This window comes from Pteronotus mesoamericanus, unplaced genomic scaffold, assembly GCF_021234165.1.
Source record: "Pteronotus mesoamericanus isolate MK-2021 breed Mesoamerican mustached bat unplaced genomic scaffold, CSHL_Meso_final contig_37, whole genome shotgun sequence".
Classification (NCBI taxonomy): domain Eukaryota; kingdom Metazoa; phylum Chordata; class Mammalia; order Chiroptera; family Mormoopidae; genus Pteronotus; species Pteronotus mesoamericanus.
In genome coordinates, this window is record NW_026555144.1 from 2,017,019 (window position 1) to 2,041,111 (window position 24,093).

General features: G+C 35.0%; 1 protein-coding gene across 1 annotated transcript in view; it reads left to right on the plus strand.

Moving 5' to 3' along the window:
- Nucleotides 1–24,093, plus strand: part of NRK (Nik related kinase) — a 241,434-nt gene that overhangs the window by 190,928 nt on the left and 26,413 nt on the right. The window contains 9 exon segments of the mRNA XM_054576925.1: nucleotides 955–1,093; nucleotides 1,096–1,135; nucleotides 1,813–1,970; nucleotides 4,070–4,213; nucleotides 6,390–6,545; nucleotides 11,015–11,122; nucleotides 12,705–12,847; nucleotides 13,133–13,294; nucleotides 22,934–23,093. Of these exon segments, the coding sequence (XP_054432900.1) occupies nucleotides 955–1,093; nucleotides 1,096–1,135; nucleotides 1,813–1,970; nucleotides 4,070–4,213; nucleotides 6,390–6,545; nucleotides 11,015–11,122; nucleotides 12,705–12,847; nucleotides 13,133–13,294; nucleotides 22,934–23,093 (1,210 nt within the window).

The window sequence follows — 24,093 nt, forward strand, 5'->3', positions numbered from 1 at the left end:
GTATAGCATTCTACTTAAATCTGTCACATTTTGTGTCTTTTATCCCTGAGTTTCTTCTCTGTAAATTAATCAAAGCTGGCTACATTTTCAGTGAAGCATATTCACACTCTTCAGTTTGTCTTGGTTGATTTTCCACCATTGGCTCTGCAATTTCACAAAGTGGAACTGATATTCCCCACAATGATGCTTTGAATTTTTTTCAAGTGGTTTTTGGGCATAGCATAGCTGAATGTAAGCTTTGGAATCAAATGAACTTTAACTTCAAACTCTGGTCTCCTTACTGATCTCTTTGTCTTTGAATACATTCTTTAATTTTGCTAAACTTTGATTTTTTTATAAGTAAAATAGAGATAATTATACTTCCTTTTTGGGTTATTGTATGGACCCACAATGATATGTAAATAAGATATCTGGCAGAGTACCTGTTACATAGTAAAAAGTCCACAAATGTAAGGTCCCCAAATTTTACAGCTAGGGACTTGAAGCTCCTTGAATTATTTTCTCTGACATCAATTGTCTCAACGTAGGTTATGTCTCTCTTTTTAGATACAATTGTTGTGTTCATCTGGTAAATGTGGATTTTATAAGGGTGCAGAATTATAGATGTTAACAAATATTACATTCTATTTTTCATTTTTTTAATTTATTTTTTTATTGTTCAAGTACAGGTGTCTCCATTTTCCCACCACCACTTCCCCTGCCCCACCCACCCCCACCTCCCACCCTCGATCTTTCCCCACTTTGGCTTTGTCCATGGGTCCTTTATATGTGTTCCTTGACGACCCTTTCCCTTCTTTTCCCCTGTTGTCCCTCTCTCTCCTCCCCTCTGGTTACTGTCAGTTTGATTTTTATTTCAATGTTACTGGTTATATTTTTCAAATGACCCAGAGACATAGTAATTCCTCTCACTGTTAAGCTCCTTAATAAAGTCGAAATTAATTTTCCATCTTTTAGGAGTCAGTTGGTGGAAGTGAGGCCTCAAACACCATTTCCTCAGGTGCTGAACCCACAGCACCTGGTGATGAGAATGACAGTATGGACATATCAGAGGCAATCACAGAATCAGGTTTTTCTGCTAGCTGCTCATCTTCTAACGCTCTGGGAAGACTGCAAATGCTGAGTTTGCCAGTGCCATCTGTAAGTGTGTTTAATATACTCTCCAAATGCCACAATCTGTTCACATATTAAATACAGTGTTTGACCTCTGATTCATGATCTGAAAATAATCAAATCATTGTGATATTCAGTTGACACAAATGCAAATGGATGTACTTTTAAAAATCTTCTAGTCACTGAGTCTTTATGACACCTAAATTTGAACTATGATTGAGAAATTGAGTCGCTCATCTGGATTTTTTCCGTCTAATCACAGTAACTTGAAGTACATATATATTCAGAAGTATATTTTAACTGTCATGATTTGTGTTATATGATTGTTTATGAGTCACAGAAATGATACCGCCATTAAAAAATAAAATACAAAGCCCTAGTTGGTGTGGCTCAATGAATTGAGCACTGGCCTGCAAACCAAAAGGTCGCGGGTTCAACTCCCAGTATAGGGCATATGCCTGGGTTGCAGGCCAGGTCCCCAGTAGAGGGCGTAGAAGATGCAACCACATATTAATGTTTCTCTTCCTCTCTTTCTCCCTCCCTTCCCTTCTCTAAAAATAAAAAAGTAAGTAAGTAAATAATACAATAATACAATAAAGATAAAGGAACTTTCCAAGGCTGTGTCTCATTTGTGGAAACACTCAGGCATATATGGTGTATACACAAGTAATTTCTATCAATATCTTCTTTTTACTTCTTCGCACTATATGCTGGATTAGTGGAAGTACCTGTGAAATCACTGAAGAAACCCTCTGAAGCCCATGTTAACCCACTATATGTCTCTTCTGCATATAAAATACCACTTATCCACGTGTATAAAAAGGAATTCACTTCTGAGATATGCTGTGGTTTTTTGCGGGGTGAGTTTGGTTTCTTAAAACTGAGCTGTTGGTCTTTTGATGATTATATTTTATCTATGTAATGAAGTTGTGAAAAATCATAACTATAAAACATTTGTTTGCTATTACCAAATTATTAACAAGGAAATAAAATATATTTATAGTAGTTAATTTGCTTTTTTTGCTATTTTTTTTACTGCATGTACTTTGATGTTTGAATTGGTGCTCCCTCCCTCCTTATTCTATTTTCTTTTGAACCTGAATTAACTGAGCTAAAATATAAAATTTAAGTAGGTTATGCAGGTTTTGTTAAAATATAAGCTTAGTTTTAATTTTAATTTAAGGGTGTGTGCAGCATATAATATTTAATGAAATATTATAAGAAAGATTTCTGCAGATTCATGTATTAAAATAACCTTGAGGATTTGTTAAAAAATTCATTCTTTGCCTATGATAAACTTTTTCAGTCCTTTGTTCCAGGGGAATGAATTATAACCATATTGGTAGTGCTGAGACAATATTTTATCTTGAGCCAGTGTGTATCATAAATGAAACAGAATAAATTAATAGAAGAAGGGGAGAAATCCAAAGTAAATGTCAATCTCCAATTTGCAATTTCATAGACTTTACTCAAGTCTGATTGAATAAATGACAACGTAAGCAGTATAATGGGAATTTTAGTTTTGTGGATTGAACAATTCAGGGAAAAACGTGTCATCCTCAAAGTTTTGCTAATGTAATGTGTCAGAATACAAAAAAGCCAAGTTTACTTCACTATCATTTCAGTAAGGCAAATACCCAGTTTGTGTCTAGTAACTCATTTTTATAACTTGTGAAAAAATATTTTGAAAAACAAAAGATAACAGTTAAAATTGACGACACTTCTTTCTCTCTCTCGAATTCCTCTATGGGAGGAAAATGCAGTTTGCAAATCTGTCACTGGCCTTGGCTTTACTTGGAGAACTGGTAAAGGACAGAGTGAAAAAATTAAGGCAAATGCCCTTGCCTTTACTTTTATACCATTGGAGCACAAATATTCTCCAAGTAGAAGGAAGACATTGAAGTACTCTCTCTTACATTACTTTGCTGATTTTCTCCTGTGTCTTAGGATATGTGTGAAAACTCCCACAGTGGTTTGAAATATATTCTAATTTTAGTTCAGTCTTCTATCTCAATCCTGTCATTCTGGGTTTTTATTTTCCATTTTAGTTAAATTTTATGTTTTTTTAAATATATATATGCATATATATTTTAATGCTGTTCAAGTACAGTTGTCTCTATTCTGGTCTTTTAAATAGTGCTTATATATGAGTGACTAAAGCCAGCAGACAAATAACAGTGTAGGAAATTAAATACATAAAGGTAGGAATTAATTTCATGGGCATTTAGAAATGTAAGTTTTTAAGTATATGCATAAAAAGAATCATTTGACTTTAAATCACTTTACATATAATTATTTTACAAACATTAAAACCCTTAGTTACAGGTAGGAATGAGAAAGCAAATAAATTGAAATCTTTGTAGGTGCTAGACATCCTTAATGTTTAATGTTAACTTTCAAAACGGTAGATTAATTTTTACAAAGTTTGGGATACAACTAAAGGGTGCTGATATATATTTATAAAATTGTATTTGTAAGATGGCACACTAGATACCAGCCAGTAGAATGTTGCCAGAAGGTATTATATTCTATATTTTTTATGTATTTCAATGCAATTTATTCTTTTGTTAGAGATGCTTTTGTTATACAGAATGAGTCTAACATTAACCTAAAATGATAAGTCACCTTTACATAAATGAGAACACTTGCATAGCAAAAATACTAATATAAAGTTGACTTTAAAAATGTAATCTAGCCCTGACTGGTGCAGCTCAGTGGTTTGGGTGTCACCCACAAATCAAAAGGTCACTTATTTGATTCCCAGTCAGGGTATATGCCTGGGTTGCAGTCCAGGTCCTCAGTTGTGGGTGTGTGAGAGGCAACCAATCAATATATCTCTTGCACTTCGATGTTTCTCTCCCCTCATTCCCCTCTTTTCCCCTCTCTCCAAAAATAAATAAATAAAATCTATAAAAAATGTAATCCAGCTAATAAAACTTTTCTTTTTATGTACAAACAGGAGTGAATTTGCTGTTGGGAACCCGACCTAATCTGTATTTTATGGACAGAAGCGGAAGGGCAGATATTACAAAATTTATAAAGCAAAGGCCATTCCATCAGATTCAAGTTGTAGAGCCACTCAATTTGCTGATTACCATCTCTGGTTTGTTTAATAACTAAAATTAGCTGAGTAATTATACAGATTAATTAGGTTGCAAACTGGGCTAAAGACTTTCTCAGGAGAAAGTGGTCATTGGAAAACACTTTAAATATCACATTTAATGGGGACATCAGACTTTGCAACTAATATTTTCTTACCTACTTACAATATAAAATAACTTCTGACTCTCCTTTGGGATCTGGATATTTGAGTGTAATTCACCTAACCTAGGTCAGTGATAAGAAAAGTCATGCCATATACATTCTTTTTTATTAAATCATTTTTATTGTTATTTTATTACAGTTGTCCCAATTTTACCCCCTTTGCCCTCCTCCACCCATCCCATACTCACCCTCCTCCCTCAGTCAATCCCCACACTCTTGTTCAAGTCTGTGGGTCATTCATACATATTCTTTGCCTAGTCCCTTCTCCTTCTTTGAACTATTATCCCTCTCCCCACTTCCCTCTGGTCACTTTCAGTCTCTTCCATGTTTCCATGACTGTGATTCCATTTTGGTCGTTATTTATTTTGTTCATTAGATTCTCTTATAGGTGAGATCATATGGTATTTGTCTTTCACCAACCTTTCAGGTCTTTTGTGAGTAACCACTTACTACTTCACAACTCACAATTTCACCCACCCATGCACACATGACAACACTAACATCCACTATATAACTTTCTTGTGATATATTCATAGCAACAAAGAATTAAGTAAATAGATAAAAATGAGACTGTGTTATCATAGGCCCTACAGATAGGGTTAATAACAAGAATGGATCTCCTAAGGACTCTCCCCTCTTCCCATAAAGTAGTTGAATTAGCTTTAGTCAGCCTTAGCCTGAAACTTTGAATATGAGAAAGTAAGTAAATGAATATTAGTAATGATTTGATTACTAAATATTAAGGAAAGCACTAGCATTAAAGCTGACTAGGCCAAAAGTGGCAGGCAAAAAGTTAGAAAAAAAATTTAAAAAGGCTTTGAGTATAGAATAAAATGATGCCAATCCTAGTCATTTATATATATTTACATATTTCTTGTCTATGCCTAATAACCATATTGCACATTAATTCATGTCTATCCCTAAATATGATTGACTTTGCTTTAAGTTTTGGTAAGAGAAGTAAATCTTCTATAGATATGCTAAAGCTTCACAATTTTTTTATCATGTTTTACAGTCATCCATTTATAATTACTTGAGGTACACAGAAGGAACATTCAGCTTTGAAAATATCTGGGTGGCTAGATAACAGAATTCTTTACCTTTTATCCAGTATCTTCTAACCCAAATGTGCCATTTTTGATACCTAAGATTCTCTCAAATGTGGATGATTTTTTTTTATCAAATAGTACTCAGAACATCAGTATACAAAGATACATAATAGTATATAGCACAAACTTATTTTACCATTTAATAGAATGGAAATAGACATAGATGTCTTAATTCTTACAATGCTTTTAAAAGTATCATGTAAAATATATTTACGGTTTATTTCAAAAGTAAGAATCATATTATTGAGCCTAGAAATATGGTAATCATGAATCCTAAAATAAATATAAAGTCACTATATATAAAAAGAAATGTGTAATTTCAGTGGCTGGGTTTTCCTGAAGGAACTATAAAAATTTAATGGGATTTGCAATTAGAAAACTAACATTGAAGATAAATTAGATTGAGAAAGAAATAATAAAACCTTTCAACTATTTTTTAGGTATGCTGAAATGAAAGAGCACAGAGAGATCCATCCCACTTTCCCTAAATGTGTAACAGTCAATACATTAGACATCCCTCTCATGCATATGTAATACCAGGGACAGGTTCTGGTCTCTGAATCCTAGAAGGGTCATGACTTAGAGAAAAGCCAAAGTACAAATGAATGGATGTTCATTCTTTTGCCTGCATGGTGGCCGTCTTAACCTGTCCCAAAATAGTTTACATTCACTTGAGATAGGCACATAGGTAGCTGGTGGACACTTTAATTATCATTTGAAAGTGAGAAACTTTGCTATAACATTTCCAAACTCTGAAGGGAAGACTGAGTCAGTGAAGTTTTTTTAAAGTACTTTTTTCCTTAATGAAAACATTAAGTTACAAAAGCAAATTGCCTTTATTTTTTGTTCTTCTAATATATGAAAAAAATGAATTGAAATACTGTATCTTTGTTTTCTATTTATCAGGCCATAAAAACAGACTTCGGATATATCATTTGACCTGGCTGAGGAATAAGATTTTGAATGATGATCCAGAAAGTAAAAGACAATAGGAAACACTAAAGACAGAGGAAGGCTGCAAAGCTATTGATAAGTTAACAGACTGTGAACACTTTAGTGTTCGTAAGTCACGTTTCATATTTACTGTGGGTATAAAAATTTTGCTTCCCTTTACTTGGTAAAATACATTGTTACAAAAGGCAGAGAAAGGGAAAAAGTTACAACTTCATATACAAAACTCAGTGAATTTCATCACAACATCTTCTAGGTCTTTTCTGCCACAGTTATTGCCATTACTGAGAAAATACTGAATGACTGAAATAGCTATTGAAATTAAATTTGGGTTACTTTCTCACCTTTCTTCCCTTCCCAGTCTCTTTAATTAGTCTAGATAAAATGGTACCATTTTCCTCTCTCTGTATAACTTCAACTATATAAGTACTTTGATGTATTTTCAATAACATGCAAGGACATTTATATGACACTGTCTTTCTTGAAACAGCAATAAAATAGAATCACATAATACTTCCTTTTATTTTTAATTGGCAAATCTCTCTTAATACTGATCAGAGAATCTTACAATGAGTCAAAATGAAAATTCTATGTCTGCTGGGTCTTGCTCCCACTGTTGAAATTCATTAATATAATTGCTAAATATATCCTATCTGATTAAAGTGTTTTCATATCCCCTGCCTATTCACAACCATCCACTGTGAAATGGAGTAACAACTCCAGGTTCTCAGAATCCTGCTCTCATCTGTCAACAATTAGGAAGTAATGTTATCCCAGTCCATTTTGTTTCTAAAGCAAATCTCTACTTTCAGCCTTAATTTTCTTCTTTCTTCTTCACTAATTGCCCCTTCAGGCAGAATTAGTGGCATAGATAAGAGACAACTGTAATCACAAACTACTCTATGACTTGGATCAGGATATTTATATTCTAACTGACCATTTCTATTCTGCATATAAAGAGGATTTCCCAGGAGAGATTTTCATGTGTGGGTACATATGTATACACGCAGCATTAAAGAGATAAATGAGTACCCAAATTAAGTATTAAGTAAATACATTACTTTTGTCTAGTTTTATGTATCTCTAATTTCTTTCACATCATAAAATTTAGTAGCCAGATGTGGATGATATCTCTAGATGTTAACCCAGGAGTTTATATAGCAGAACTGCTTCCTCCCAACCTGTAGATATTTTAGTTCAATAAGAGAGAGTTTACAAAGTTAATCAATCATCTTGCAAATCTGTGTTCTTGGTAGGTGGAAGGACTGGCTAAGGCTAGTTTTCCCCATTCCAACCCATCCCTGCTCTCATAACAAATTAAAACATTTTTCCTACTAACAGATGGAACAGTAGAATTTCTTTGCCTCTTCATGGATTGTTAATCATGCTTCTTTGACCATGTTGGGAACAGTGCAAATGAAAAAGAATGGATGAGCTGGAGTGGGGAGGGGAGAGAGACACTTTATATATTGGTCTCAGATGATGTCTGACTAGAGAGGACAAAAGTGATGTCAGTGCCAAGTAAGAGGAATTTTAGCACAAAGTATAAATCTAGAAAGTAGGACAACATATCCCATAAGACCCAAAAGGTCTAGCTGAGAACAAGCATATATTTTTCTATATTTGTCACTTAAAAAAAAAAAAGCTCTATTGAAGTAATTTAAATAGCATAGAATGTGCCCACTTAGAGGATTATGGTTCATCCTGGCCAGGTGGTTCAGCTGTTTGGAGCATCATCCAATACATCAAAAGATTGCGGGTTTGATCCCAGGTCAGGGCACATACTTACGTTCTGTCCCCAGTCAAGGCATGTACAGGAGACAACTGATTGGTGTTTTTCTCTCATATCAATCTATCTCACTCTCTTCTTCTTTTTATCTGCCCCTCCCTCTCTCTAAAAAAAAATCAAACAAAGCTTTGGATGAGGATTAAAATTTTTTTAAGAATACATTTCATTGGTTTTAGTATGTTTATAGAGTTGTATAACCATCACCATGATTTCATTTTCATCACCCACCCCCAAAAAAGCTTATAGCCATTAACTATCAACTATCATTCCACATTCAATCCCTGTTACATTTACATAATTTTCCTAACGATCCTAGGAAATGTCAACTGATGGCCCTTGACACCAGTTCAATGCCAACAGGAGTTCCTAATTTGGGATGTAGTTAAGGAGGAAACTTTCTTCAATGCAAAGAGCACAACTGTGGTACAGCATGGCTAGCACAGTTGCGCTATAGCTCAGTAATGCTACAGTTCAATTATGAAGCAACACAGCTGTGAAACAGCATGTCTGTAAGGAGGCCCTGTGGCAAGGCAGCCCTGGGGCAATGTGGCTACTGGGCTAGGTTCTTCACAAGCTAAACATATATGCTCTGCTCTGGTCTGGTCTTTTGTGTTTCAGATCCAGCAGGGGAAATGCAGTTTTTAGTCTTTCATGGAAAGGGAAGCTAACTTACATAGACAGAAGTCCCCACACCCTGTTCCTAATTCATCCATCCTCATACAAATTAGGACTCAAAATCCTAGCAGTTTGAGTGGCCCGAATGACACTTTCCTGATTGGTCAAATGCAGCCATTCTGATTGGTCGGTGAAAATGCTGATAGGGATATAGCTGCACAGCTCCAAATGAACAAGAAAAGCTTCAGTCTTATTCATTGAAATACAATTCTAAGAACTCCTTTATAAGGACTGGTTCAGGTGTCAGGAACACAATACAGGCAGGCAGTTCAGTGTAGGCTTCTCACTGAAGTGCAATTTGAGTGAGAGGCCTTTGTTTAAAAATAGCTGCTAGGCTCTGCTTTTCAGTTTGAGCACATTTAGCCACCAAGAGCCTTTCTTGGTAGGTATCTCTTTTTTTCAGGGTCAACATTAACCACTGATATTCTTTCTTTTGCTATAAATTTATCTCTTCTGGATAATTTTTAAAATTAATTCATATATCATGTGGCCTTTTTGTGAAAGACTTCTGTTACCTATATTTTCAAGGTTCATCCCTTCTGTAGCCTGTGCAACATCTATCAGTACTTCTTTTTATATTAAATAGTATTGCATTTTGTTATAGACATATCACCCCCTGTTTATTCTATTTTTATATATTCATTCTTTATACATTTGCACTTTCCACCTTTTGACTATTTTGAATAATTCTAGTATGAACATTTTCATACATACCTTTATACATAGGAATGCATGTTTTCTTTTTCTCTTGGATAGTACTTCCAGACAGTTTTTCAAAATGGCTGCACCATTTTACATTGCCATAAATATGAAGGCTCCATTTTCTTTTCATCCTTGTAAACGCTTGTAGTCTGTCTTTTGATTCTTCCATTCTAATGTGTGTAATGTTGCATCATTGTAGTTTTTGTTTCCTTGATGACTAATGTTATTGAGCATCTTTTTAAGTGTTTTCTGGTCATTTTTATATCTTTCTAGGGTTATTTGTCTTTTTATTGTTGAGTTGTAAGCAGTCTTTTTATATTCTATATACTAGATCCTTATCAGGTATATTACTTGCAAAGATTTCTTCCTATTCAATGGGTTGTTTTCTTTTACTTTCTTGACAGTGTCCTTCAATGCACAGAAGTTTCCATTTTGATGGAATTCAGTTTACCTATGTTTTTTCTTTTGTTGCTTATGCCATTGGTGTCAAATGTAAGAATCCATTGCCATGAAGACATTATTCTTATATTTACTTCTAAGAGCTTTATGGTTTTACCTCTTACAGTTATGTCTTTGATTGATTTTTAGTTCATTTTTATATACAAGGCCTGGCAAAAGTAAGTTTACAGTTGTGAGTATGTAAAACACAGAATTTATCATTGTATTATTATTTCTTAGTTATTGTAGTATTTCCTATACAAACAGCTCTAAACCTAGTTTTTATCCACCCTGTATGATGTAAGATAATTGATCCAACTTTACTATTTTGAATTCAAATATTCAGTTTTCCCATTACCATTTATTGAAAAGACTATTATTTTCCTATTGAATGATCTTGACATTATTGACCATAGATCTATGGGTTTGTTTGTAGATTCCCAGTAATACTCCATTAATCTATAAACCTATCTTTATGTCAGTACTACACTGTTTTGATTAGTTTAGCTTGCAGTAAGTTTTGAAATTGGGAAGTATGAGTTCTCAAACTTTGTCTTTTTCAAGGTTGTTTCAGTTATATGGGGCCTCTTCCAATTCCATGTGAATTTTAGAACCACAGTCTGATTTCAGCATAAAAGGTCATTGGTATTTCAAGAGAGATTGAATTGAATCTGTAGATCATTTTGGATATCAGTGCCCTTTTAACAATGCAAAGTCTACCCATCCATGCCCAATATTCTGTAGTTTGCAGTATACAATTTAGAGTGTTCTTGAAGGCTAATTCTCACACTCCATTAAATTAGACAATAATTTTCTTGTATTTGGGGACATCAAGTGGTATGAAAATAACTTTTCTAAAAACATATGATCTGTGCTCTTACATTGTGGTTTTGACATTTTCAATGACAAATAAAAATACTTGAGTGTTGTTGTAAACTCTGTAGCATTGTTACTTATTCATATTTTATCATTGTAGTCCAACATGAAGAAACAACATATACTGCAATTGTTTTGAAATCCTCAATTCACCTTTATGCATGGGCACCAAAGACCTATGCTGAAAGTACTGCTATTAAAGTGAATGGTTTCCTCTTGCATTTGATAATGTGTTTTTTTTTTTGAAAAATTGTATAGAGAAAAATGTTTTGAAATAAAGTAGCTGAAATATATACCATTTTTCTAGTTATTTTAATTTTAATATACCATGTCAATCATTATTATCTAATGTTTTCTAGACAGTTACCAAGCACCACAACAGGGGAAAGTGTGAGGGAAATCCTTGACCCTTTCATAGAGGTTCTCCCTACCAGCTCCTCACTCCCAATTTCTGTAGTCCACATACTTTTTCTCTAGAACCCCAGCATAGACTTTGAGTGCCACCCCAAGGACTTGAAACTGAGAAAGTCCCTGTTCAATTTTAGTGGGGAGCTGGAGAAAAAAAGGAAGATGAGGAAAGGTATAGCAAAGGTAGAGTGTGGAACCCAATAGTAGAGGGATGAAGGAACAGAAAGCCTTTAATTACCATGGCTACAATAGATGGGTGTGGGTAGGAAAATGTGGGTCTGTATTCCTTCCAAGCTGAAACTCTAAATACATTTATCTCTAGAACTATTGCAAGGAATGGTGGTTAGGCTCATTTGGATTGCCAGTACTTCTATCTTTATATGGTTTAACTGAACTGCTATGAATTATCATCTTAAGGTAACCATTTCGCACCCCAACAATTAAGTTGCTGATGAGTCGTTTAATCTACATTAAAACTTGAGACTCTTTTTACCAGTATTGCCCTTTTATAATGGCCTAGAATTCCACATAAAGGGGATTATTTTATACTTATTCCATAGTAATGAGAACTGATTAATGAACCAACAGCATTATATAGATTCTCAATCTGGGATGTGCATCAGAATCATCTGGGGCATTTGTTAAATATTTAGATCTGTAACCCAACCCCAGGACAATCATTAAGCCTAGGGTGGGGCCTGGGAATCTATTTATTTAGCAAATGTTCTAGATAATTTTGAACAAGTTGGTCCATTTACACTTTTTTTTTTCAAAATGCTGATAAAGACATATCATGATAGACCTCATCAAGATATTTATGAAATACTTTTGGATCTTAGGTCAGGATCTCTTTGCATGGTATATTTCATAGGCCAAAACATCACATATATACAATAAAGATAAGCTAATTTTTATTACTGGCCCCCAATGTCTATTTGCACAATAAACATATTCTTTTTATAAATAACACAGAATACTATAGAAACAGTCTGGGCCTGCCCTGACAAAATCATATTCCTAATCTGATCTCCCTAAATTGGGGCTTGGGTCAGCTGTTAGTATTTGGATGTGGGTTTGTTCCTGAGTGTCTGCTGATTGGTCAGAGCTGCCTGATATTGAGCTGGAAAGCAAAGTAGAGAAGTGCTCTCAGTCTGTCTAGTCTGATATACAGTTCTCAGTCCAAGTCTTCACTTCAGTTCTTGAATGCCACCTCATGACTACCATATGGTGAATCCTGTGATGCCCAGCCCTCCACTGTGACCTGAACTTGGTAATGAATCCTGCTTGGCTCTTTGTTTCCTTGAACTAGCTGCCATCGGAGTTTAGAACACATCCAGTCTATGTTAGGTTAACATGTCTGGCCTTTTTCGTCCTCTATCAAGTATGCATTGATCAATCAGCAGATTCTGAAGAAGGCTACATGTCCTATGAAGCCTATGTAAAAATACTGGCAAAAATGCAGGGAGCTGATCCAGTGAACCATTTTAAGAGACCAGATGAGCTCCTTCACTTGCAGAAGCTCAAGGCAAGGAATTTAAAGACAGCAAACAGGATGCAGGGTCATACAAGGCTCTTATGATTATTAGAGATTTGACCTTCAAAGGGAAACTTAATATTTAAGACCTAAATATAGCTATGTTCTTTTTGTAGTACCAGACCTAATAAAGGTTGCAATAGATAAGTTTCCAAATACATTATGTAATTTTTGACAGTCATCTGGGTTTACAAACCTGTTAAGCAAAGAACAGGAAATTTTTTGCCTTAGAGTGTCATTATTGGACTTTTGGTCATATTTGGTTTATATCTACAGGTATTTGCAACACTTGGTCATAAACCAGTGACAGTAGACTTGACTATTTGTTCTGAATAAATACTAAATATTTTCTTCAGCTGAAGAGATGGATATCACATCATTGATGCAGAATCTGAGGTTATGTCTGATATAACCCTGCCAAATAATATAAGATCCCTGGTAATTATTGTTTATGCCAATTTGAGTTTTCACAACAGTCAAAACTGTTTTTTTAAGTATGTTTATCAATATATATACTAGAACTGAGACCTAAAAGGTAAGTGTGCAGTGCCAGAAAGTAGTAATGGATAAACAAAAATTACTGATGATCTCATAGTACAGGCAACTGAGTCTGTTCCACAGACAAATACTGTTTACCAAGCACACTGTTTTCTTTGTTTGTTTGTTTTTAAGTGAAAATACATTACACTTAAAAATCAGGACTTCTGTTGTTGATAAACCAAAAACCTGACAACATCTGGCCAACATTAATATCTAACCACTATCAACTGGAACTGATTTGTGCCAGCTTCCATTTATATATGGGATATGCTATACAGTCTTTATCCATTCAACTTCATAAATTTAAAATAATTGGCACTGATAAGCCTATGAGTTTGCATCCCTTAATTTACTTCTTCTACAACTCAAGATTCTTTAAAAATACACCACCAGTATTGCAGCATTATTATGTGTATCTCTATTCTTTAACCATATTGTAGTACTTTAAATGTGATATACAGAAAATTATCATAAAAAGGTCTATTATAATATCAATTATAGTTACAATACTAGTTCAAAGATCCAGCATTTAAAAAGTTAATTCACCTCAAGTCTTAAATAATTATAAATAATGAAAATATAACATAACTAAGAAATGGGGGAGGAGAATTAAGATGGCGGAGGAGTGAGTGGAAGTCACACTGACCTCCTCCCCGGACCAACCTGGAATTACAAGTAAATTGTGGAGAAATCACCTGGAACAAACAACCGGACAATAGTGAGAGAGGAGGCTTGTAACCTCAGAGACAGAAGAATCAGCTTTTGCGCAATCTAACTGGAAAAGAGTGCGGTACAGAGCTAAGAAGGCGGGCGGGGTGCCTACGGGTGGCAGCACCAGAAAGATATTGAAAGGGCCAGTTGGATCCCCCTGAGAAGAGTGGGATCTAAACCAAAGCGAGAATCTTTACCCCACAGCACCAGAGCCCAAAAAGTACAGAGAAAAAAGCCAGCTGTGAAAAACGGCAGGGTTGCTCTCTGCCAGAGACAGGCAGCTGGAGATACAAAGAGCCCTCTATAGGGCCAATGCAAAATTTTTATTTGCAGCCATTTACCCTGGTCTCCGGCAAAGGTGGGGGCAGAGTCGGGTAGAGACTCATGATGAGACTGGGGAAGGAGGCTTTCAGGAGAGAACTGAGAAAGTAGCCAGCGGGATCTCAGTAGTGACTCATCCCCCATGAGGCAGCAGACATTTTGCTTAGGAAGAGACCACTCCCCCCTGAACAGCACCAGCATCAAAGGATCCCATTGCCGCACCCCAGGTGGGATTCCACTCTGCCCTGTGCTGTCTAAGCTGCCTGCTGAGTTCAGAGTGGCAGCCACAGACAATAGATCCCTGTCTAAAGGGGGCACAGAGAGGTCTGGTAACACCTGAGGAGAGACAGGGGACAGAGGTTTAGGGGAGAGAATGGAGAGAGTAGCTGACGGGATCCCAGGTCGGACTCCTCCCCCATGCGGCAGCAGCGTGAAAGGACCCAATAATTTTGCCCCCAGGAGGGACTCTGCTCTGCCCTGAATGGTCTAAGGTGCGCTGCTGAGTGCAGAGTGAACAGATTAACCGCTGGAGGAGACAGTCACAGACAGCAGGTTCCTGGAAGTCTCAAACAGATTGCCTAAGGTCAGACAGGGTCAACAGCTGACATCACCAGAGGCAGATCCAGAAGTAAAAACAGCAGTCTCCAACCACAGAAGTTCACACCTCAAAGTCAGGACATCAAAACAGATCAATTTAAGAATCAGAAGCAAAATAGAAGAGTCTCACAAATAATGGGAAAACAAAGAAATATGCCCCACTAGAAGGGAAAGGAGGAATCCCCAGAAACAGACCTAAATGAAGTAGAGGCAAGTCAACTGTCATATATTGAGTTCCAAACAACAGTTCTAAGGAAGTGAAAGAAGCTCAGTGAGCTCAAATAGAATTATAAAAAACTACAAGGAATCTATGAGGAACTTCCTGCAAACTATATCAGCATGAAAAAGGACATAGAAACTATCAATAAGAGACAAGAGGAAATGAAGAATACAAATTCTGAATTGAAGAACACAGTAGAAGGAATCAAAGCAGGCTAGATGATGCAAAGAATTGAATCAGCGAGCTGGAGGACAAGGTAGAAAAAAACTCCCAGAAACAGAAAGAAAATGAAAAAAAATACTCAAAAAGAATGAAGAGGCATTTAAAAAAATGCAGGACAATCTGAATTGTAATAATATCTGTATAATAAGGATACTGGAAGGAGAAGAGGGCGGGGAAGGGACAGAGAACCTGTTTGAAAAAGTCACGATGGAAAACTTTCCTCATTGGAGGAAAGAGTCACACAAGTTCAGGAAGCACAGAGGGTCCCATTCAAGAGGAACCCAATGAGGCCCATTCCAAGACACATCATCATTGAAATGGCAAATATCAAAGACAAACACAGAACCCTAAAGCAAGCAAGAGAGGAAGAGGTAGTAACATATAAGGGAGCCTCGATACAGCTAGAATCTGACTTCTCAACAGAAACACTGAAAGCCATAAGGGAGTAGCAAGAAATATTCCAAGTATTGAAAAGCAAAGGCCTGCAACCAAGACTGCTGGACCCAGCAAGATTCTCAACTGAAAGGGAAGGCAAAATAATGAGTTTCCAAGACAAAAGAAGGCTAAAAGAATACACCTCCACCAAACCAGCACTGCAAAATATGCTAAAAGGACTGCTTTAAGATGAAGAAAAACATTCTATGAATACACAGTTCCTTTCAGTTGCCAATACTTGATATTACCAATATTTTTAATACTCATTAATCTTATTGTGACAACGATGTTATTTTAATTGTTCCTTAACTATTTGTTGAAACTAAACCTGTTTTAGTATACTTCTTGCCTATTTCTATTATTTTTTTAAAGAAGCTTTAAATAACTTTTTGGTATTCTTTACCCCATGTATTGATTAAAGGTTTGTATAACTTTTTTCCCTGTAAAAAAAAGAAACAAAAAACTTATTAACCATGTTTTAAATGTGTTGCAAATAGTTTTCTATTCTATTCCCTGTCCTTTAACTTTTTTATATGTACAATACTATATAGTTAAATGTTTAATATAGTCATATTGTCAATATTTATAACTTCGGGGGTTGAACATTTTACTTCAGGTCATGAAAAATATTAGTTTGTATTTTCTCTGAAAGCTCCTTCGATTCTACATATTGATTTTTAACTCACCTGAATATTTCTTGTATAATGTGTGAAATAGGGCTCTGTATTTGTTTTATTTCAAATAATAGTGATCCATGTACCTTATTTGTGGAATAAGCCTTATTTTCCCCATTGATTTGACATATGAAGTTAATCATACATATATTAATCAGATATATATTTGTCTTTAGAATGTTCATTATATTTCATTGATCTACTTGATCATTTCTGTGCTGGTGTCATGTTGGTTTAATTGCTGAGATTTTATAAAGTTTTTAATTTTTAAAAATATTTTATAACTAACTTTGACATTTAAAAAATAAATAAAATCAACCTACAGTTAAAGAAATAGATGGCACTCTTACTTTTAGCGACAGCATGGATGGAAGTGGAGAATATTAAGCTAAGTAAAATAAGCCATTTGATGAAAGACTATTACCATATGATCTCACCTATAAGTGGACTCTATTCAACAAAATTAAATAATGAACAAAATAAAACTCAGGCATAGAAACATGGAGCAGACTGAAAATGATGTGAGGGGAGGAGGAAAGAGAACTATGGTAGAATGAAGAGGAAGGGACTAGACAAAGAACATGTATGAATGACCCATGGGCATGGACAACAAAGTGAGAATTGACTGTGGAAGTGGGGGATGGTGTTGGGATGCATGGAGGGGGAAAAGGGGGAAATTTAGACAACTGTAATAGAATAACATGATTTATAAATAAAAAAATAAGTTCTCATCAGAAAAAGTAAAATAAAAGAAATATAATTTTAAAAATTTAAAAAATAAGGAAATAGAAATGTGTAGTTGTAAAACTACTGTATACAACATTCATATAATTTTCTGGAAAACAATATAACAACTTACACACCATACAAAATATAATTCTGCTGTGTCTCAAATTTGTTGGTGGCAATGGTATTTTATATTTTTCCTAATGAATATTATATTTAAAAGAAAGGGCTATGCCAAATGAAATAGAGGAAAGTAAACTATCAGTTATTGAGTTCAAAACATGTTTGTAAGGAAGCTCAATGAGCTCATTGAGAATTACCCTAAACTACAGGTAAGCTACAAAGAATTTACTGAGAACTACATCAGCATGATAAATGACATAGAAATTAGCAAGAAGAGTAGGAGGAAATAAAGAACACAATTACCAAATTGAAGAACACAATAGAAGGAATCAAAATCAGGTTAGATTAAAAAGAGGATCAAATCAGTGAGCTGGAGGACACGTACAAAAAAAAATCCCAGATAGAGTAATAAAAGGAAAAAAGACTCAAAAAGAATGAAGAGGGGTTAAGGGAACTGCAGGACAACATGAAATGTAGTAATAGATATATAATAAAGATACCAGAAGGAGAACAAGAAAAGGAAGGGATGCAGAACCTCTTGGAAAAATTAATGATGGAAAACTTCTCTAATTTGAAGAGAGAAAAAGGCACACAAGTCCAGGAAGCACAGACGTCCCATTCAACAGGAACCCAATGAGGCCCACTCTAAGACATATCATCATTAAAAGGGCAAATATCAAAGACAAACAGAGAATCCTAAAGGCAGCAAGGGAGAAAGAGGTAGCAGCATCTAAGGGAGCCCCAATATGGCTAGCAGCTTACTTCTCAACAGAAACACTATAAGCCAGGAGGGAATGGCAAGAAATATTCCAAGAAATGAAAAGTGAAGGCCTGCAATCGAGACTTCTCCACCAGCAAGGCTCTCAGTAAAAATGGAAAGAGAAATAAGAAGATTCCCAGACAATACTAAAATTCTCAACAAAATATTGGCAAACCACCCGAGCAGCACATTAGAAGATCATACACTATGATCAAGTGAGACTCATACCAGGAATGTAAGCATTATATAATATTCACAAATCAGAAAACCAATACATCATGTAAACAAAAGGAAAGACAAAAATGACATGATCATATTACTAGATGCCTAAAAGCATTTGATAAGGTACAGTACCCACTTATGATAAAAGCTCTCAGCAACATGGGAGTAAAGTGGGTGTACATTTACATCATAAAGGCCATATATGAAAAACCTACAGACGACATAATACTCAATGGGCAAAAACTAAAAGCTTTCCCACTAAGATCAGGCACAAGACAAGGATGTCAGCTTTCACCACTTGTATTCAACATTATATTGGAAGTCCTAGCCACAACGATCAGACAAGAAAAAGAAATAAAAGCCATCCAAATTGGAAAGGAAGAAGTAAAACTGTCACTATTTGCAGATGACATGATAGGGTTCATTAGAAAACCTTATAGACTCCACCAAAAATCTACTAGAACTAATAAGTGAATTTGGCAAAACAGCAGGATACAAAGTCAATATTCAGAAATGGAAGGCATTTTCATACACCAGCAACAAAATATCAGAAACAAATCATGGAATAAACCCATTTGCTATAGCAACAAGAAAAATAAAGTAGCTAAGAATAAAACTAACCAAGGAGGTAAAAGACCTGTACTCAGAAAACTACACTACACTGAAGAAAAAAAATTAAGGAAGAGACAAATAAATGGAAGCATATATTGTGTTCATGGATTAGAATAATTAACATTATCAAAATTTCCATGCTACCTGAAGCAATTTATAGATTCAACGCAATCCTTATTAATATACCAAGGACATATTTCACAAACATGGAACAAATATTTCAAAAATGTATATGGAACCATAAACAACCCTGAATAGCCTCAGCAATTTTGAGAATGAAGAACAAAATAGGAGCGATCACAATACCTGATACCAAACTATAGTATAAGGCTACTGTATTCAAAACAGTCTTCTACTGGCTTAAGGACCAACTTATATATCAGTGGAACAGAATAGAGAGCCCAGAAATAAACCCATGTCTCTTGGTCAATTAATATTCAACAAAGGGGGCAGAAGCATAAAATGGAGTAAAAATAGCCTCTTCAACAAATGGTGTTGGGAGATCTGGACAGTTCCATGTACAAAAAACAAAAAGAAACTTGACCACCTACTTACACCATATACAAAAATAAACTCAAGGTGGATAAAATGCTTTAATATAAGTCTCAACATCACAAAAGTCCTAGAGGTGAACATAGGCAGGAAATTCTCAGATATCCCATGCAGCCATATTTTCACCGATATGTCACCTAGAGGAAGGGACATAAAGGAAAGAATAAACAATTGGGACTTCATCACATTAAAAAGCTTCTGCATGGTTAAAGAAAACATCAGCAAAATGAAAAGGGAGCCAAGCATATGGGAAAATATATTTGCCAATGATCACTGGACAAGGGTTTGATCTCCTAAATATATAAAGTACTAACACAGCTTCATACTAGGAATACAAACAATCCAAATTGAAGTAAAGAACAAACTGACAGTAACCAGAGGGGTCAGGAGAGGGGCATAATGGGGGGAATAAAGGGAAGGATCCTCAAAGAACATATATAAAGTACATAGACAACGCCTTAAGGGGATAGGATCTACGGTGAGCAGTGGTGATGGGAGGAGTAGGGGGAATTTTGGGAAGGGAAGAAATCGATAAAACTGTACTTGAACAGGAATATTTTTTTAATAGGCAAAGGACCTGAACAGACACTTCTCCAAGGAGAGCATACAGAAGGTGCAGAGACATATGAAAGGATGCTCAGCATGGCTAGCCATCAAAGAGACGCAAATTAAAATCACAACAAGATACCACTTCATACTAGTTAGAATGGCCATCATAAACAAATCAGCAAACAACAAGTGCTGACAAGGTTGTGGAAAAAAGGGAATCCTAATGCACTGTTGGTGGGAATGCAGACTGGTGCAGCCACTGTGGAAAACAGTATGGAATTTCCTCAAAAAATTAAAAATGAAACTGCCTTTTGACTTAGCAATTGCACTGCTGGGATTGTGCCCTAAGAATCCTGAAACAGCAATTCAAAGGATCCTATGTACCACAATGTTCATAGCAGCACAATTTACAATAGCCAAGTGCTGGTAACAGCCGAAGTGCCCATTAGTAAATGAATGGATCAAAAAACTATGGTACATTTACACAATGGAATACTATGCAGCAGAAAGCAAGAAAGAACTCCTATCCTTCACAACAGCATGGATGGAACTGGAAAGAAAGTATTATGCTAAGTGAAATAAACCACATGATGAAAGACAAATACCATATGATCTCACATATAAGTGGAACCTAATCAACAAAACCAACCCTTGAGCAAAACAGAAACAGAGGCATGGAAATAAAGAACAAACTGACAGTGACCAGAGGGAAGGGAGTAGTGGGATAACAGGAAAAAAGGGGAAGAGAAATCAAGAACATGTGAAAAGGACCCATCAACAAAGATAAGGGGGGGAGGATTTAATGTGGAAGTTGGTCTGTGAGTATGACAGGACAGGGGAGAGTAATGGCAGAGAAATGAGCGAAACTGTAATTGACCAACAATAGATATATATATTTTAAAACAGAAGGGCTGAACTAACAATCTGCTTCACCCTTTCTTAATTTCCCAGTTTATCAATAACTAGAATTTTGTCAGTTTAGTATTATACAAATGTTCAAGAGAAGGATTTTTTACTTTTAAATTACTGTAGTAATGTGATATGAACATTCATTGTTGTTTTGTATGTCTCTGACAAATTACATAAAGAATGATCAGATCATTAGTGAAGAAATTTTTTAAAATGTGATTATATTAACAATTTTAACTGATCACTCATTTGTCACCTAAGTTTATATAGAAATCACCCTATTTATTATGTGGAAAATACTAAACCAAGGCATACTAAAGTCACTCTGATATGCGTTCAAGTTCCTTTTGATATAAATATTATAATATATAATACTCTTCAGTTGGAGTATCTCTCATAGCTTACTGCAACTTATTTTTAAATGTCATATCAGCTTTATTTTGAAACTAGTGAAGTAGTGAACATTGCAGCATTGGTCCAAGTTTACACTTATTTAGAAAGGTGTTCAAGGAGATTAAACCCTGTGTTCCAATTAACTATTAGGGAAGGAGAATTGTTTCATTTTGCAGCAGCCAAGTAATTATTATGGAAGTAAGGAGAGAAGATGAGGGTTCTTTTTAATTTCTAACCTAGTTAAGATACCTTAAGTATATTTAAAAATAGTATTTTTAGTTAAACACCCTAGTGTCTTGACCTAGTAAGTGAAAGAGGCCTAATGTAAGTCAGAGTGTCTTCTGAAACAGCATGTACTAAAAATAATATTTGTTCAAGAGTGCTAGATTACAAAAGCTGTAATGCTATAAGGAAACCATCTATACTAAAGAATATCTGGTGACTCTAGGAACTAAGTGAGAATCAAGAGAATTACTAGGCTGCCTGGATTTACAGCTGTTCATCTTTATCTTAAAAAGATTTTTTTTGAGGCAGCCTTCATTCCTGCAATTTCTTTTTCTCTCTTCTTTCATCTCTTTTCTGATTAAATTGCTCATGCGTGTGCCCAGGGAACGCATAAAAATTGCTTTTCGCCTCTGGATCCCCATTTTAGTTTTAAGGATTGTGGTTGCTGAGACATGGCCTCAAGCACTTGGCCTGAGTACGCTGGGTTTGGCAAGTATAGTTTCTACTCTTTTCCCCTGTTACTTGCTAATTTGGAGAAATGATAGAGGAATGTAATTGTTTATTTCTCAGGGAAGTACTATAACATGACAATCTGTAGTTTAAACAAATTCTGTTGCATTGTTTTATGCATCATGAAATTTACAAATTCTTAGATATTCCTTAGTGTTTGATATTATGTCACCTAATACATCTCTTAATTTATGTATTGGTATTGATGGTATTTTAATATTTTATAGAGTGGATTTAAAATCTTACATTTTTGTGAAGGAAGGATGATTTATATTTCAAGCATCGAAGAACATTATAAACTTTCCCCTTGTAAACATTTTAAGCTTGAGCTATTTTTTAGTTAATTTTCTATTTTTGATTTGAATGAATTGGTCAATAACTAATGATTGTGTATTTGTTACTTAATTCACACATTCATTACTAAAGTATTTATTAATATGTGGAAATCCTACTCTGTAACAAATACTGATTCTTCTGTCATTATACATAATACTTTGTGAAATTTCCATGAATTTCTGGGTGCTGGAAATATATCTCTACTTTTATCAAATATTTCTCCTAAATATAAAGGAGAATATTAAGTAATGATGACTTTATGGCATAGGAAACCTCTTTTTCACTGTTGGATAGCATGCTGCTTAATGCTGAGATAAACGTTTTTCTTCTTCCCTGCATTTTGAATCCCCTTTTGCTGTTTACTGATCAACCAGTCTGCATCAATTAAAGTAATAGTATTATGTTTTGAACATATGAATCCTTATGAAACATAATTCCAGCCCATGGAAATCATTATACCACAGAATATCATCATTTTACCTGATTCCATGGGAATTGGCATGATGCTCACCTTCAATGTTGAAGCCCTTTCTACAGAAGCAAATGAACACCTCTTCAAGAAGATCCTTGAAGTGTGGAAAGACATACCATCTTCAGTAGGTATGCATAAAAATTTTCCCTTTCCACATGATCCCAAAAAATCTTCCATTTCCTGATGCATTACATGTTCTCAAAGCATATGGGGTTAATTTGTGATACTCCATAGTTGTTCCCCTAGAAAGATGATATGTGTTTATTCTATGCTTGATGAATCCACGTGGCCAACACAGAGAGACTGATTTTGGCTTACTTGTTCATTTGAAATCATCATATAATTAAAATAGGAAAGGAATTCTTTTTTACAATAATGTATAATTTTATTTTAACTCCCTTTGCTTGCATATTTTACACAGATATTAAAAATGCTTCACTCCATCACACTGATTTTGAGATTCACCTTTTTCTTCAGAGAGTGACAAATAGTCATAAAATAAGAGCAATATGTTTCTATTTCATACAGTCAGTAGAATTCTGTTTAGTGAGTAGTAGCCTTGTGAAGAATTAAATACAAGCTTAATATATGACATTTATGTTGTCACTAATATTTTATCATACTTCATTTATAAAAACGATAAATATGACTGACTAGAATGACTATAAGTTACCACCCACATAGCAAAGTGAAGAACACTACCTTTTCATCTTCATCCCCCTTACCAATGCAGGACTGCAGAACTGGGAAAAATTGAGACTCTTGTATATGTCTCTGAGCCTTGGTGACTACAGAGGTGATTCTAGATAAAGAACAAAACGCATGTGAACAGTAAAAATATTAGAGAGAGTAGAGTAGTTTGATGGAGCATAATTCCTGGGAGGAGAAGGAGTTTAATGAAGATAACAAAGAAGAATGGAGAGAGAGAGAAAGAGAAATAAAAAGTAGTTTTTAATAGAGAAGCCAGAAGCTTCTGAAATCTCTATTAAAGGACTAAATGTGATCCTCGTGGCAATAAGGATGAGTTTAAAAGAATTGCTTTTAAATGTACTTTTTTTTCATTATGGGATGGTGGCACTTTGCATTGTACCTGCAGAATCTTTTAGTTTTACATACATAGTGTTAAGG